Source organism: Xenopus tropicalis, chromosome 6 (genome assembly GCF_000004195.4).
Source record: "Xenopus tropicalis strain Nigerian chromosome 6, UCB_Xtro_10.0, whole genome shotgun sequence".
Classification (NCBI taxonomy): Eukaryota; Metazoa; Chordata; class Amphibia; order Anura; family Pipidae; genus Xenopus; species Xenopus tropicalis.
This window is the reverse complement of record NC_030682.2, coordinates 14,223,799-14,242,238: the sequence shown is the minus strand read 5'-3', so window position 1 is coordinate 14,242,238 and position 18,440 is coordinate 14,223,799. Positions and strand designations below refer to the sequence as shown.

At 44.6% G+C, this 18,440-nt stretch overlaps 1 protein-coding gene across 3 annotated transcripts in view; it reads left to right on the top strand.

Annotated features, from left to right (window-relative positions):
* xylb (xylulokinase homolog (H. influenzae)) overlaps positions 1–18,440 on the top strand; it is a 74,533-nt gene that overhangs the window by 54,502 nt on the left and 1,591 nt on the right. For 2 of the 3 annotated variants that reach the window (XM_002932491.5, XM_018094763.2), the window contains 3 exons: positions 4,912–4,970; positions 5,279–5,366; positions 16,341–16,429. In XM_002932491.5, coding sequence (XP_002932537.2) covers positions 4,912–4,970; positions 5,279–5,366; positions 16,341–16,429 — 236 coding nt within the window. Of the gene's footprint in view, positions 1–4,911; positions 4,971–5,278; positions 5,367–16,340; positions 16,430–16,872; positions 17,175–18,440 lie in introns of those variants that run through there. The other variant, XM_031903868.1, reaches the window with a different exon arrangement.

The following is an 18,440-nucleotide window of genomic DNA, read 5'->3' as shown; positions in this document are numbered from 1 at the left end:
GTGCCTATAGTAGCAGTGGGGGGATAATAGCCTCTGGGAAGGGACTGGGGCTGTGGGATAGCGGGTATAGTAGGGAGAGATGGTGCCTATAGTAGCAGTGGGGGGGATAATAGCCTCTGGGAAGGGACTGGGGCTGTGGGATAGCAGGTATAGTAGGGAGAGATGGTGCCTATAGTAGCAGTGGGGGGATAATAGCCTCTGGGAAGGGACTGGGGCTGTGGGATAGCAGGTATAGTAGGGAGAGATGGTGCCTATAGTAGCAGTGGGGGATAATAGCCTCTGGGAAGGGACTGGGGCTGTGGGATAGCAGGTATAGTAGGGAGAGATGGTGCCTATAGTAGCAGTGGGGGGATAATAGCCTCTGGGAAGGGACTGGGGCTGTGGGATAGCAGGTATAGCAGGAAGAGATGGTGCCTATAGTAGCAGCGGGGGGATAATAGCCTCTGGGAAGGGACTGGGGCTGTGGGATAGCAGGTATAGTAGGGAGAGATGGTGCCTATAGTAGCAGTGGGGATAATAGCCTCTGGGAAGGGACTGGGGCTGTGGGATAGCAGGTATAGTAGGGAGAGATGGTGCCTATAGTAGCAGTGGGGGGATTATAGCCTCTGGGAAGGGACTGGGGCTGTGGGATAGCAGGTATAGTAGAGAGAGATGGTGCCTATAGTAGCAGTGGGGGATAATAGCCTCTGGGAAGGGACTGGGGCTGGGGATAGCAGGTATAGTAGGGACAGATGGTGCCTATAGTACCAGTGGGGGATAATAGCCTCTGGGAAGGGACTGGGGCTGTGGGATAGCAGGTATAATAGGGAGAGATGGTGCCTATAGTAGCAGTGGGGGGATAATAGCCTCTGGGAAGGGACTGGGGCTGTGGGATAGCAGGTATAGTAGGGAGAGATGGTGCCTATAGTAGCAGTGGGGGGATAATAGCCTCTGGGAAGGGACTGGGGCTGTGGGATAGCGGGTATAGTAGGGAGAGATGGTGCCTATAGTAGCAGTGGGGGGGGATAATAGCCTCTGGGAAGGGACTGGGGCTGTGGGATAGCAGGTATAGTAGGGAGAGATGGTGCCTATAGTAGCAGTGGGATAATAGCCTCTGGGAAGGGACTGGGGCTGTGGGATAGCAGGTATAGTAGGGAGAGATGGTGCCTATAGTAGCAGTGGGGGGATAATAGCCTCTGGGAAGGGACTGGGGCTGTGGGATAGCAGGTATAGTAGGGAGAGATGGTGCCTATCGTAGCAGTGGGGGATAATAGCCTCTGGGAGGACTGGGGTGTGGGATAGCAGGTATAGTAGGGAGAGATGGTGCCTATAGTAGCAGTGGGGGGATAATAGCCTCTGGGAAGGGACTGGGGCTGTGGGATAGCAGGTATAGTAGGGAGAGATGGTGCCTATAGTAGCAGTGGGGGGATAATAGCCTCTGGGAAGGGACTGGGGCTGTGGGATAGCAGGTATAGTAGGGAGAGATGGTGCCTATAGTAGCAGTGGGGGGATAATAGCCTCTGGGAAGGGACTGGGGCTGTGGGATAGCAGGTATAGTAGGGAGAGATGGTGCCTATAGTAGCAGTGGGGGGATAATAGCCTCTGGGAAGGGACTGGGGCTGTGGATAGCAGGTATAGTAGGGAGAGATGGTGCCTATAGTAGCAGTGGGGGGATAATAGCCTCTGGGAAGGGACTGGGGCTGTGGGATAGCAGGTATAGTAGGGAGAGATGGTGCCTATAGTAGCAGTGGGGGATAATAGCCTCTGGGAAGGGACTGGGGCTGTGGGATAGCAGGTATAGTAGGGAGAGATGGTGCCTATAGTAGCAGTGGGGGGATAATAGCCTCTGGGAAGGGACTGGGGCTGTGGGATAGCAGGTATAGTAGGGAGAGATGGTGCCTATAGTAGCAGTGGGGGATAATAGCCTCTGGGAAGGGACTGGGGCTGGGGGATAGCAGGTATAGTAGGGACAGATGGTGCCTATAGTACCAGTGGGGGGATAATAGCCTCTGGGAAGGGACTGGGGCTGTGGGATAGCAGGTATAGTAGGGAGAGATGGTGCCTATAGTAGCAGTGGGGGGATAATAGCCTCTGGGAAGGGACTAGGGCTGTGGGATAGCGGGTATAGTAGGGAGAGATGATGCCTATAGTAGCAGTGGGGGGATAATAGCCTCTGGGAAGGGACTGGGGCTGTGGGATAGCAGGTATAGTAGAGAGAGATGGTGCCTATAGTAGCAGTGGGGGGATAATAGCCTCTGGGAAGGGACTGGGGCTGTGGGATAGCAGGTATAGTAGGGAGAGATGGTGCCTATAGTAACAGTGGGGGGATAATAGCCTCTGGGAAGGGACTGGGGCTGTGGGATAGTGGGTATAGTAGGGAGAGATGGTGATGATGAACTTTTGACCGCTCAGTTTTGTTGAAACACAACTCCCAGGACCCACTGAGACCTACAGACAAAAGTGCTATAGATTGGAAAGACATAAACACTGAAAGCATAAAATATTAAAAGCATCTCCTTTCCCTTTTAACACCTAAGCACACAGAATAAAGCGCTGCGCGGATGCTGGAAGCAAGTGTTTTGTTGTTAAGTTTACTGCCGAGCCCGGTGTCAGAGAAAGCCCTTCTAACTGGATATAGTGTCAGAACAAGCTTTCCTTTGTGCAGAAACCCCTTCCCAAGAGCTGCTCTTTAATTCTCTTTAAAGCCGGTGAATTTCATATTGTCTACGGCAGCTCGCTGGGGATCGTCAGTATACGGAGGAGAAGAAAAAAGTCATCACGCTTAAATGAGACTTGAGGGTTTTGCCTGGCTTTCCCTGCAATAAGTGGGGCTTAGTGTTGCTTGAACATATTACTTTGTGGATTAGCTAATGAGCAGTTGCTTTCATTTAGTCCCCTCTGCAGAGATTTTGGCTGCTTCGCTTTAAAAAAATGAGCTACAAATATATTGCTTGTATTGCTCTTTTCTCAAGACAAATTTAGGGTGATATATGCAAAGCCTGTCACATGTGATAAATCAAGCTTTGGGCAGTGACTGTGTAAATAAATGTAACACCACAACCTCTTATATTGCTGCTTCTGTTCTACATATGGTGCTGTCTGTATGGCCAAAAGTATGTGGACACCCATTATTGGGATTGGCTATGAAAGCCTCAGCCATCATTGCCGACACAGGGGTGACTACATTATACAATTACGTTCTTGACAGTTTTGTGTTTACTACGTTGTGGAGCAACTTTTAGCACAATAATCCCACCCTGAACAAAACAAGAACAGAATTGGCTTAGTTAAATGGGAGGGGAAGAACCTTCACAGAACCCTTGACCTCAACCCAACTGAACCCCTTTGAGATGAACTGGAACCCTGACAGTGAGCCAGGCCTGTTCCCCAATATCATTTCCCAACCTCTGTAATGCTCCTCCGGCTAAATGGAACTTCCACCAGTAATGAACGAGTGGGAACCTTCCCAGAAGTGTAGGGCTGTTATTGCAGCAAAGGGAGAGGCAACTTATTATTACCCTTGGACTGGGCTGGTAACTACATGTATGTGACAATATAGTGTATGTACATGTATGGCAGTAGTTCCCAAAAAAGTGTGGCTGCCCCTGCTAGGGGTGCCCAAAGCTTTGGAAGAAGACAACTCCAGCAGAAGGTATAATTTCCTATCTTGGGTATACATAGATTCCATGTTTTTGACCGTGTTTCAATACGTTTGTAACGGTTTAGTGACCTAAGGGGCCCGACTAAATGTTAGGTAAGTGATCCCCAACCGGTGGGTCAGGGGCAAAATGTTGCTTACCAACCCCTTGGATGTTGCTCCCAGTGGCCCCAAAACAGGTGCTTATTTTTGAATTCCTGACTTGGGGGCAAGTTTTGGTTGCATTAAAACCCAGTGTACTGACAAACAGAACCTTCTGTAGCCCCCAGGTACAATTTTTTTGCTGACACAGGGGTGACTACATTATTCAGTTACGTTCTTGACAGTTTTGTGTTTACTACGTTGTGGAGCAGTTTCGAAAAAGGTTCTTTCCACTTTTAGCCTTCACAGAACCCATGACCTCAACCCAACTGAACCCCTTTGAGATGAACTGGAACCCTGACAGTGAGCCAGGCCTGATCCCCAATATCAGTTCCCAACCTCACTAATGCTCCTGCGGCTAAATGGAAATTCGACCAGTAATGTTCCAGCTGCGAGTGGTAACCTTCCCAGAAGTGTAGGGCTGTTATTGCATCAAAGGGATAGGCAACTTATTATTACCCTTGGACTGGGCTGGTAACTACATTCATGTGACCATAGGGTGTATGTACATGTATGGTAGTAGTTCCCAAAAAAGTGGGACTGCCCGTGCTAGGGGTGCCCAAAGCTTTGGAAGAAGACAACTCCAGCAGAAGGTATAATTTCCTATCTTGGGTATACATAGATTCCATGTTTTTGACCGCGTTTCAATACGTTTGTAATTGTTTAGTGACCTAAGGGGCCCGACTAAATGTTAGGTAAGTGATCCCCAACCAGTGGCTCAGGGGCAACATGTTGCTCCCCAACCCCTTGGATGTTGCTCCGAGTGGCCCCAAAACAGGTGCTTATTTTTGAATTCCTGGCTTGGAGGCAAGTTTTGGTTGCATAAAAACCCGGCGTACTGACAAACAGAACTTTCTGTAGGCCCCAGATACAATTTTTCATGTTTGTGTTGCTCCCCAACTATTTTTACATTTAAATGTGCCTCAAAGAAAAGGTGGGGGGACCCCTGTGTTTGATAATGAAAAAGTTTGAATGCCTCATCTCTATGGAATGGCTACCTCTATCTTTCACCTCCTTCATAGACCGTGATTAGTGAGATCCATTATAAATGCTTATTGATGTTATTCATTCCCCCAATGTTGTGCAGTAAAAGATTTTCATGTTCTTATGGGTATGTTTATTGCTTTGTTTAGTGCCTCAGACGAGGATTCTAGCTACAGGAGGGGCGTCCAGCAATCAAGATATATTGCAGGTTTGTTCACAAACTATAGGAAATGAGTAAATGTGGATATGATGGTTCCTAAAGTTATGATTGAATATATTGCTCGTATGACACAATAATCATCCTATAGCTCAACTGTCTTTAATGTGAAACCCATAGGCAGGGCCAGCACTTGGCCTGGGTAACACTTGATATGGCTTTGTGGTCATTTTCGCAGTTAAACCAATGTCATACAGGTATAAAAGCGGATCTACCATAGAACCCAAGTCTTTTTGCTGTATTGAGGCGACCATTAAATCTTAATGCCTTATCTCTGCTTCTTGCTTATTCTTTTGCAGGTCCTGTCAGATGTATTCAATGCGCCCGTGTACACCATCGCCACGGCTAACTCAGCCTGCCTAGGAGCAGCATACCAAGCAGCCCATGGTAAGGAGGCCTGACTAGTCAAATTGCATGACATGCAGTAAAGCAATCAGTTTGTTGAACAGTAGGACGATGGATTTACCTAGTCTAACCTGACATAATGTATGACATCATATGCCAAAATAATAGGTGCGTGACATCATGACATCAACATGACATCATGCAGTAGGTTAGGTACCCATGGGTTACCCGCTAGAAAAGCAGGTAACATTAATCACCTTAGCCTGCCTTCAGCCTGCATCCTCCCAATCCCACAATCCCCTGCACACGTCATGCCAATAAGGAAAGGAACATCACAGTGCAATGCATTGTGGTTTATGTAGTTCCTCCATGCTGTCCGTAAGCTGTGGAGAAGTTGTTACAATTTGTAACATCAATGGTTTAGTCCCTCCTCCCCTGCCAGGATGTCAAATGATGTTTTGCAGCTGGATTTCAGCATATAAAAATGGTATTTATTCCTACTTTTTGAAGGAACAGGTTACAGGGATAAGGATATTAGGGGATTCGGTGGCTTTTTAGCAAATTTTGGTTTGGAAGCCAGAGTTCCCCTTTAAGAACAGAGATATTTATTAATCAATAAAGATAAATGAAGGATATTATTGCTGCCTGTACATTTTCGCTAGTTTCACCAAAGGCAATACCATTCAATAATAAATTCTTTTTCATTTATGTGTATTGTGAAACTCCAGTAATTGATAAGATGAAGAAAAGATCAAAACTGCCCAGAACAATATGTATATTAACTTCACTACCAAAGCGCATTGTGATTTATTGTCCTTTGTGGATTACGGTGACCTTGCCTTTCTTTTGTCAACATTTGCTTCTCCTGGCAAAATCAATCTGCGCTTGAACAATGGTTAAAAACTGATCAAACAAGATGAAGTGTTCGGGAGCTGCGGGGCCCTCGCTGTTGCCGATAGCAGATGATCTAAGATGAAATTTAATTAACATCTAATGGAAGAAGTGGTCTCAGAGCACAAATGGTTTTCTTTGTACCCAGACATAAGGGATGTTAAATTAGTAGGGAAATTTAAGATATTCATGGGTTGTATAGTATTTGATAAGAGCCCTGTATTGATTTTATATAAATGCTTTTTACCCATTTGCGGGTGGATTGGGCACATTACTGGGCATAGCTGGGGCATTGCTTTAAGGTGGCCATACACGGGCCGATTGTAGCTGCCGATATCAGTCCCTTGGACCAATTCGGCAGCTTATCAGCCCATGTAGGGGCAGAAACGACTGCCATACCCGACCGATATCTGCCCTGAAATTGGCCAGATATCGATCGGGCAGGTTAAAAGATTCTGTCGGATCGGGGACCGCATCAACGAGCCGATGTGGTCCCCGATCCGACAGAATCTTTTAAATTGCCCGATCGATATCTGGCCAATTTCAGGGCAGATATCGGTCAGGTATGGCAGTCGTTTCTGTCGAACTGACTGCCCCATTGCCGCCATTATAATTCGAATTATTATAAATCAAATTAGCCTACATGTTCCCCGATATCACCCACCTGTAGGTGGGGATATCGGGTGAAGATCTACGTGCTTGGGGACCTTTATATGGCGCGTACCGTCGCGCCTCTATGAGCGCGTCACGTTCGTCCACGCCTTTTTGTGCACGGCGCGCTTATTTGTGCCCTTAGTTGTGCGACGCTTTGCGCTCTATTGGTAAGCCAGTGGCCCAGTGCCGAGCTGTCCACGGCCTGGCACTGGTCCGCAGCCTGGCGGTTGGGGACCCCTGCTGTATATGGTCTGCTTGGTGTGTTAGTGTCCAGTGCGTGGGGGCCACATTGTGCCATGGAATGTTGGGGGCCAATGGAACTAGAGAAAGAGAGGTGAAACATGCAGGGTTGTACCATCAGTCACAGAGTGTGAGGCAGGGACTAATTACCCACCCAGCCCTGAAACCCTGTGCCAGCTGGCAACACCTTGTGTAGGGGGCCCCGCCAAAATGGTACCAATTGGGCCCCGCAGTTAAAAGGCTGGCTGTTTTAGGAGACCTAAAGCAATTAGAAAATATATATATATGTATGATGTAGGGAGTGCTATTCTGAGACAATTTCCAATTGGTCTTCATTTTTTATTATTTTACTTTTTGTTCCACAGCTCTCTAGTTTGGAATGTCAGCAGTTATCTGGTTGCTAGGGTCCAAGTTACCTTAGTAACCAGGGTGTGGTTTGGGAAAGAGACTGATATATGAATAGGAGAGAGGCTGAATAGAAAGATAAGTAATAAAAAGTAACAATAACAATAAAACTGGAGCCTCACAGAGCAATAGGTTTTGGCTGCCGGGGTCAGTGACCCCCATTCGAAAGCTGCAAAGAGGCAGAAGAAGAAGGCAAATAATTCAAAAACTTTAAAAGATAAAAAAAATGAAGATCAATTGAAAAGTTGCTTGGAACTGGCCATTCTGTAACATATTAAAAGTTAACTTAAATGTAACTACCCTTTTAATTGTACGTGATTGAATAACGTCCTTTCTGTGAGGCTTTGGCCAAAATGAGTCACATATTTGGCTTCTGACATCAGTTATTTATATTATTTACCAGTTACTGGTGTGCTGGGTAAATGGGAGAAATAGGAATATATATGCAGCGGAGGAGAAGCTGGCGCGGTGCCACGCAGAGACTTGTGAGAGCTCAAAGGCTATATTCTTTCCCTTTCTTACCAAAATGACAGGGTGGTGTTGCTAGGATACTCAGATTTTTAGTCATTAATCCTGATCCCTTATTTATACAATCTCCGCTGACATTTGGGTAGGGAATATGTGAAATACACAGGTGAAGAAAAAAAAAATCTCACTCGCCCCCTCTCGTTTGGTAAGAAAACAGAGATTTTTAAGGCTGCGGGATAGTTCTATGAAGTGTAGTTTGTTTTCCACAAAATGATTTAAAGTGACAGATTACTGTCAGTAATTGTGGATCACAATTTTTTTTTTGGTACAGCAACTATCCCTAAGCCACCCCCAGCCCAATGGTACTTGCCACAAGAGGCAATTCCATTGGTCATACTGGGCTAGGGGTGTGTAAACAGTACTCCAGCCTATTGATCATGCTGCCCCACCCAGACACAAACAACCAGGTTGGCCCTTGACTTGCCCGATCAGAGTATTAAGCAATGTGGGGCAGGGCTGGTCCTGCAGAAAGGAGCAAAGGGAGATGCTGGCAGTTTAGTTGCTTCTGCCTGCACGGTGCAATTCTGTGCCAAAAAAGTATGAAATAAGGGGGTCTGGAAGGGTCATTGTAACAGGACTGGCCTGGGCAAGGTAGGACCTGGTTAAGTGTTCTATATAGGTCAGTATTTTTTTTTTACTTGGGGCAGCATACTGATAACATGCACCCCCTCCAGGTAAAGGGCCCTTCTAACCAAGTTGCATGGGGCTCCTTCCTTTCTGCTGGCAGTCCTGTTTTATTGCCTAAAGGTGGCCATACATGGTAGGATCCGCTCATTTTGCAAGCATCCGATCTTCTCCCAATATGCCATCCTAAGGTGGGCGATATTGGTCTAATTTGATCTTTTGGCCCTAGGGACAAATGATCAAATTAAAACGGTGGATATATGGTCCATCAGACTGAGGACCTAATCATCAAGCCAATGGGGTCCCCGATCCAATGGGAAAATCAAACCTGCCCAATAGAGAGCTGGCAGATTTTAGGCCAGATGTCGGTCCGGTAGGCCTGTCGGGGGTGCCCATACACGGCAGATAAGCTGCCGAACCGATCTGAAGGACCTGAATTGGCAGACAAAATCTGCCTATGTATGGCCACTTTTAGAATGTAAACATGTAAATAATAGCTCTGTATGAGAGAGACGTGCCACACTTTAACTTGTGGGCAAGTTTATTATATGGACGGAGACATAGCTCTTGTCATACTAATGGGCTGTAGCTTCCTCCATGCCCACTTATCTCCATTACACATCCATCATCAAGACAAATGTGTGAGTGCCGAGCCCAAATACACAGAGAGTGATGCGTGGCTGTGAGAAATGCGCTGGCATCATTTTACCCCCCTTTTAATATTTGCTACTGTTGAGTGGCTTCATCGCTGCATCTCCAGCCATATGTACCCCAACGTAATTGTAACAGTGGGAGGCAACTTACATGCCCACTGCACAAAGGACGCCATTTAAACAAATATTAATGATCGTTCTCCCCCTGTCCTGTAGGCAGTCCGTGCTCACAAGTGAGAAATTACTTGATAAAAAACAGGTTTATCATTCTTTTATAAAAAAAGCAACAGGAAATAAAAAGAATAGCCTCATTTCCCAGTAACCTTGGCTCCTTATTTCAGCATTAACACTGCCCCTGGAACAGCGGATTCTTTAATCATTCCCATTCCCAGTGCCGCTCTCCTGGCAGCAGGGAAGGTCAATAGGATATAAACAGGCCCATTTGTCAGAAGTAGCCAAGTAATAAGGAAAGAAGCCGCTATAATGTCCATTTCTCTACAATGTCAACGTTGTAATCTATTTTAAAGCAGTTAGCATTGGCAGTGTTGATGCCGCAGATTCTCTTGGATGGAGAGCATTTATATATCCTAGATCTTGAGCTCGTTCTTCACAGTCCCTTGCAGCTTAGTGTTTCCTGCAATGCTGAACTGTCTCAGATCGGATTGTTTTGCGTCGGTCCAGTAACCCATAGCAACTAATCAGCAGTTAGCTTATGCTAGTCTGCAATTAGACCCAACTTCTCCATGCAACAATATGATGTTCTAACACTTCACCCTGCCTTAAGCTGGCCATACACGCACTGATAATACCGTACGAAACCTCGTTTCGTACAATATTCGGTGCGTGTATGGCAAGTCGGTGAGTCGACCGATATCGCAGGAAGCTGCTGATATCGTTCGACTCGCCGATCGGCCAGGTTAAAAGATTTTGACCAAAATCTGCCTTCAGCGCTGAATCGGCAGAAGAAGGTAGAAATCCTATTGTTTCTACCTCCTTATCTGCCATTTCAGCCCTGAACGGTTTGTGGCCGATTGTACGATATTTTGTTGCATGGTCGCACAAAAGATCGCAAATTGCCACGTGTGTGGCCACCTTTAGGCTGTGGAAAGCTCTGTGTCTGTTTATGATGTGGGTGGAAGGCAGGGTGCAAAGTGCGAAAATATAGCCGATTGTGCCCATTTTTCCCCGTGCGCACAGCGCATGGCGATTTTTAACCCCTTCCAATCCTAATTAGCATATAGTTTAGCGTTTGGTTCGGGATTCAGCAGAATCCATTGGGGTAGGTTCGGGGGTTCGGTTCATCCCTACTTTGAACAGACACAGAGTTCTTCTCAGCATGAGCGCCCACCACGCTAGATGAATTCATGCTCTGCATCAATAGAGTACTGCCCCCTACCTTTCCCCGAACTTGCACATCATTTCCGATGTACAATTTAGGGAGCGGTATTTGTTACTGGCCCTATGGCCGCCATTTCTGGGCTCTGCTGGATTTTTTTTATCTGGCACAAGGAGCAGAGCACAGCCTACCCGAAGGACAGGGCGCTTTTGCCCCCTTCTAGTGCCCTTGCACCTCTGTCTTATAAAGTGCAATTTGATTTTATATGTAACAGATATTGCAAAATTGCAGTATAACCCAAAGTGATTGAACAAAAACAGTGAGACAGAAACCAATGGTAATATACAAGCAAACTAGGACATGTTAATATCAGCTAAATTGGTTGAAAAATAATGTATCTCAAGTGTTTTAGTTGTTATAACAATGTGTAACTCTTTAAATGCAGGTGAAAGGTTTGTTCATCCCTATGCAGGTGAAGAGCATATATACTTGTTATACAGATCTCTTTAGGGTACATAGGGAAAACAGTAATGCCAGTAATGCCCTTTAAAAAGCGATTCTCGGCACACAAATCACATATAAAGACGGTGTGAGAGATTTGAGAAGGGAGAACTTAAGGTGGGTGAGGATCGGGTAGCTTTACATTTTCCTCAGAATCACTGGTTAGTTCTATAAGAGCTACGGTAATAACCATAACCAAGGGGGATCATAGAGATGGGAAGCTGCTTTGCCCTGAATCCTATTGGATATAAAGGTTGGGTACAGTTCAGCCAACAAGAGTAAATACTTACCTGTCCTTAAAATGCTTTTTAAGTGTCAGATGATGATATATACTTTTATACATGTTTTAAATGGGGGTTTAAACATGGGGAGGGGATAATTCTACAGTAATTTAGGACCAACCCATGTTGGAGGATCCTGCAACATTGTTGAACTATAAATGTTGTCACACTTGTGAAAACACCTCTGTGGTGTTGAAACGTTGACACAATGTAGTTTTTTGCATTTATGATAAAAAAAAAAGTTTTTTGGCCAATATTCGGTCTTTTTCTGTAGGATTCGGATTCAGCCAAATCCACGCTCCTGGCTGAATCCTTAAGGGCAAAGACACATAGAGTGATTAGTTGCTACAACTTTTAATTAAATCAGTTGCGGCGACTAATTACAGCAACTTTTCTACTATAGAGTAGAACAGGAGCCGCTGCAATTCGTGGCGACTAATCGCACCGTGTGTCTTCGCCCTAAAATTCATGTGACTTTTTGTCACATAAAGGGCAGTGACACACGGAGAGATTAGTCACAGCGCGGCAAATCTTTGTTGTTGTGGGCGACTAATCTCCCCGCAATGCCATCCCACTGGCTAGAATGTAAATTACCGGTGGGATGGCATACGTGGCGCCGCGAATTGCCTAAGTCGCCCGAAGTTTCCTCTCAAGGCAACTTTGGCGATCACATAGAGCACAATCCAAGGTGAATAAGCCTTTATGCTTGGAGTTCTTTAGGTCTTGCCGCAGCACCTCAGTGGGTTGAGGTCTACACTTGCCTGTTTATTTGCACTTTGCACACTGCCCCCGAGGTTATAATGGACTTCTTACATTTTTCCACTCTAAAATGTCAAATATTATAGCTTTTAAAACCCTATTTGTGTTAACAAAGTATTTTGTTAAAACATTTCTGCATGAACTCGCCACCGTTTGCCCTTTACGCCTCTCTTACTCTGCAAAGTGATGGGGTGTTGGGCCTGGAGGGGTAAATTGGCCGCTAATCAAAGCACAAAAACCTTTCTAAAAGGCACGTTTAACTTCTTTTCCTTGTTCCTTGGGCCTTTTGTCACTGTGACAACTGGTCACCAAGGATACTTTTACAAAACCTTGAGTCGTAGTGTCCAATTAATTGCAGGGTCCAAAGGGTATTTTTAGAGGGCGTCCCTCAAAGAATCACAGAAAAAAATATGACAGCAGCCTAATATAGCTGGCTAAAAGCTCTGCTCGTTTCCCTTAATACTTCCGAGCTGTTTAATGGAGGGCTCAACAAGGGAAACTACCCCCGGCACTGTACATTGTGTGGTCTGGTCCCTACTGTGGTCATATAGGACAGTATCACTAAACTATTAGGAGGAGCACCTTCCACTTATATAGAGACAAAACTGTGTACAGGATCAAATTAGTACAGGTATGGGACCCATTATCCAGAATGCTCAGGACCTGGGGTTTTCCGGATAAGGGGTCCATAATTTGGATCTCCCACCTTAAGTCTATAAACAAAAATATTTAAACAGTAATTAAACCCAATATGATTGTTCTGCCCCCAATAAGGATTAATTATATCTTAGTTGGGATCAAGTACAGGTACTGTTTTATTATTACAGAGAAAAGGGAATCATTTAACCATTAAATAAACCCAATAGGGCTGTTCTGCCCCAATAAGGGGTAATTATATCTTAGTTGGGATCAAGTACAGGTACTGTTTTATTATTACAGAGAAAAGGGAATCATTTAACCATGAAATAAACCCAATAGGGCTGTTCTGCCCCCAATAAGGGGTAATTATATCTTAGTTGGGATCAAGTACAGGTACTGTTTTATTATTACAGAGAAAAGGGAATCATTTAACCATTAAATAAACCCAATAGGACTGTTCTGCCCCCAATAAGGGGTAATTATATCTTAGTTGGGATCAAATACAGGTACTGTTTTATTATTACAGAGAAAAGGGAATCATTTAACCATTTAATAAACCCAATAGGGCTGTTCTGTCCCCAATAAGGGGTAATTATATCTTAGTTGGGATCAAGTACAGGTACTGTTTTATTATTACAGAGAAAAGGGAATCATTTAACCATGAAATAAACCCAATAGGGCTGTTCTGCCCCAATAAGGGGTAATTATATCTTAGTTAGGATTATATTATTACAGACAAAAAGGAAACCATTTTTAAAAATGTGAATTATTTGATTAAAATGAAGTCTATGGGAGATGGCCTTTCCGTAATTTGGAACTTTCTGGATAATGGGTTTCCAGATAAGGGGTCTGATATCTGTATTTTGTGAAAAGAAACTACCATAGAGCAGGGAATTACAAATTCTGTGGGGATCAATTACAACCCACCTAGAGTGCTCCCCTTAGTGCACTCGGGGGGCTGCTGCTTTCTGTGATGAGCGCCATATCAACATTGCACTTCTAAATGAGACGCAAGGTAGGGGGTGGGTGGTGAATGCCTGTTATGAATGAAGACGAGAATGAGAAAGAAATCATTGCAATTTTCCTATCCAGCAATTAACTGTCATTTTAAGTCAAACCACTGAATATTTTCATGAATATATATTGGAAAGCTGCTTACAATTATATTTTCTTTCATTATCCAAAAAAACAGCTTTAGGGTGGAGGACCCCCTTTAACATAAACTGTTCCTAAGGCCATAGACCTGAATGGTGAATTTAATATACTAAAAATATTCAACAAACAACATCATACGTCTTTGTGCTTCTATCAACACTCAGTGGTTCTGGGGCCCTACGAGCAAATGCCGTTTTTGCCTGGATACAGGCAATTAGGGGTGTTTTCCATATAATGCACATACTTCCTCCAATGCCTATTGCTTGGCGATAGACCCTGCACATTTATTAGAGTTTAACTTAGACAGACAGCTTCCCAATAGGAAGGCAAAGAAAACAGAGCGCCTCCCGGTGAGACTGCCTATCAATAACACTTCATTTAGATTCCAGTTGAGTTATAAAAGGCAAAGCCACTGTACATAAAATAAAGATGCCCCACTGCTGTGACTGACGTGCCTCCGTTCCAACAGCGGAAAAAAAAATCTTCCCTTCGTTACTGGCAAATGGTTTCCTGTTTATTAATGAAATTCCATTACCATAAATCTCACTATTAGCTGTACTGCTGTTGTTTTCATGTTTAATTACAGGGATTGCACACTTATTGATACACGTTGGCTGATGTTCTGGATTCACAGTAACACAATAGATGAGGCTGGAAAAGAAAGATCCCTGCCTATTAAATCTCACCCTTCAATGACATACCTGTCTGATAGGTTTTCCTTGGGCTTTTAGATCCTCTTTGTAGAAACTCACAAGGGGTATGTATAGGATAATGTAGGATAATTACCCCTATGGTATTTAGGGTTAAGGTGGCCATACACGTTAAGATCCGCTCACTTGGCGACGTCGCCAAGCGAGCGGATCTTCTCCCGATATCGCCAACTAAGGGTGGGTGATATCGGGCAAATTCAAGCTAATTCTGTAGTTTGGCCCTGGGGCCAAACAATCAAATTAGAACGCCGGTAATAGGCGCAGTTGGTTTGGGGATCACATTAATGGGCCGATGCAGTCCCCGATCCGAGTACATTTTTTAACCTGCCTGATCGATATCTGCCGGATTTCGGCCCAGATGTCGGTTGGGCAGGCCCGTCGTTTGTGCCCCTACACGGGCTGATTAGCTGCCGAATTGGTCTAAGGCACCAATATCGGTAGCTACAATTGGCCCGTGTATGGCCACCTTTAGTGTGGGTAACTGGTATTTTTCCCTAGTGAGTATTATAGAAAAAGAATGGCATTCTTGGTCTCTTGGATGCCTCTCATTAACAAGGGTAGTTGAATGCTGGAACCTAAAGAACGAGTAGGCCTATGTGAAGATGAAGGTAAAAGCCTAAACTAGAGCCATGGTTTCATAGTCATATGAGAGGCGCTAATAATAGTGAGTGCTAGTGAGTAAGCCGACATAGGTGCCATCGGAGCAAGGACCACATCAACGAGCCGATGCAGTTCCCGATCCAAAGGCAAATCAAACCTGCCTGATATGCTCAATTGTAGGCCAGATGTTGGTCAGGTAGGCCTGTTGGGGGTCCCCATACACAAGCAGATAAGCCGCCGAATTGGTCTGAAGGACCTGAATTGGCAGATGAAATTCGCCCATGTATGGCCACCTTAAGGTCCCCATACACGAGCAGATCCGATCCGATGGCGATGTCGTCAAGCGAGCAGATCTTCACCCGATATCCCCACCTATGGGTGGGCGATATTGGGGAGCGGTTAGGGAAAAAAAATAATTCGATCGTTTGGCCCTGGGGCCAAACGATCGGATTATGTGGGTGGCAATGGGGCAGTCGGTTCGGGGACCACATCAACGAGCCGATGCGGCCCTTGATCCAACTGAATTTTCTAACCTGGCTGATCGATATCTGGGCAATTTTAGGCCAGATATCGGTTGGCCAGGCCCCTCGGTTCTGCCCCTACATGGGCCGATAAGCTGCCGAATTGGTCCAAGGGACTGATATCGGCAGCTACTATTGGCCCATGTATGGGGACCTTTAACCCGTGTTCTCTCCAAACGGCTTCAAAAATCACCATGACAAGAACTAAAATACTTTTTAGATAACTATTAATATATACAGCAACGTTTGATAACTGCCAATGAAAAGTGGCAATAAAATCCCTTACTATCTGTTCTGCAATAGATGGTCTTATTTATGGAGCAAAATGCAATGTCAGAAGACATGTGGTGTTTATTTTATTTAGTATTATACACGCGATGGTTCTTATCTACTAAGCAAGCAGGCAGTTGGACATATAGAAGGACATATAGAACCAGCAATGTGAAAATCATTTTACTTTTTATCATTTCTTTCATCAGAATAATGTTGTATTGATTGCAGGATGTGCTTGTTTTCCAGGTCTTGCAATAGAGGCATCCGTTTCAGAAGGTCTGAAGCCAACTGAAGGACACAAGTTAGCAGTCACCCCAAGACCAGGAGCTGATAAGGTGTGGAATATTAAATTTAATATCTGGGGATTTTCTGCAAGGCAGAGTGAAATGCACTGAAAAACATGATAAACTTCTGTCACACTTTACTGCTGCGCTGCAAGTTGGAATGATATCCCCCCCCCTCACCCCCAGCATAGGGCTTCTTCTATTAAAAAACACACGCTGTGTATCTGCTTGCTAAGCTCCGCACGGCCATCTTCTTTAATAGGGAAGGGCCTGAGCCTGAATATAAGAAGTGTAACCCATGACTGCCACTGAGTAGCCAATATCATGGTCAGGCCATGCCTGTAAACATTTCAAAAATAATATTTTTATCTCACAGTGCCCTTATTGCCCTAGGATTTGCCCAGATCTGCCCAAACCCCAATCAGCCTTTACTGCTATATTTAGGACTGTCATGGGAAAAGTCACAGTATATGTATTCCTCTGTCTGCTTCCAGAACCCCCATTACCCCCCATCCGGTGTCCTGATGCCTGGGCCACAGGCCAGTTCCCATTCTGCCCAACTCTGCACTAATGTAAGGTCTCCCCACCATCCATACTAGTCTATATTAATATCGGATATACAGTTATAGCTCCCATTGTGTTTGTATCTGGCTAATGTATCCATTGCAGGTAGAAGATGATTAACCCAAGTGACACTATTCCGCAGGGGGACATTAAAATGACTGAGGAGCAGGGACAGATATAAACAAATTCTAGAATTAGGGAGGGAATAAAGCCACTGAAGTGGAACTAAATAGCACAGAGAGTAATATCTGTAAGAGAAACCTCGCTCCCAGTACCAGTGGTGCCCTACTAGGCAGCAGATGCTTTAGTGGGCTGCGTCTTGGGCAAATAAAGGACAAGTCATTTAAGAAATGTTATATCCATACAAATATCCTGGGATTATGGAAATCAGCAGAGCATGTACCATGCATATAAATGGGTATCTTGCATCAGTAGCACCTATGGGCACGTGCCTTTATCTTACGTATTTATTCATATTTATTTAAAGAAATATAGGGGGGTAACAATAGGCATAGTAGACTCAGGAGCATAGGGATCCCAGTAGAGCCCTGAAATATGTTATATTTGCAAGAGAAGTCATCTTTACATGCAACATGGATCCGATGGGATCTGGGTGCATCTTGGTCCCACTGCCCTACCCTGTTCCACTACAGCTCCGACCCCATTGCTCTTCACCCAACTCCACTGCTTTGGATTAATACTGGAAGACTATGGTGATGATGCTGTGCATTTCAATGGAGAAGGCAAGATAGGTTCTAGGTGCAAATTACTGACAGCGGGTGATGGTTAACACTTTAAATATATTTTTGGTGTCCCTAGAAAGTCATTTTTATACTCCCCACAAACTTGGGTTGTAGGACAGGGAGGGACTCTAAGGAGTAGGTTGATCCCAGTCTTTTTTAATGTTCCTACATTCCCTGCTATTCAGGAAGGGGTCCAAAAAGCTTTCTAAACTACCTCCATCCATCTATATAGTATGGGTCTAAGGGGGTTCCTTAGAAGGCTCCGTAGACTTATTTCTCCAGTGGGATTGTGACTAGTACACAGGAGGGCAGATTGTACGGCCCCCTAAGGAGGGAATGCCTGTGTTGCCCTGGTGCTAAACACTTATTATAGACTTGCATGTCATTTATTTGCAGTTTTAGGCAATAAATAGGATAACATTTTTTTCCATTTATTTTTTCTCAGAATCAATTAATTGTGCCATAAGTCAAAGCATAACTTTATTTATATTGTGATATAAGGCAGGAGCTCCAACCACACTTACCAGCAGCCAATGCTTCTTTTCTTACCGTCAATTAGACACTAAATAATTCCCATATTGAATCAGAAGAAATATTTCTGTAAGTCACAAGGAATTAGCTTTTGCTGCTGCTGTAAATTTCTTAATGGAATGCATTCAGGCAGCCGATGTATGGATAAAGCAAACTGGCGGCCTTTTAAATTGATTCTGACATACCCTGGGCAGATATATTGTATTAGGCAAAGCAAGCACCAA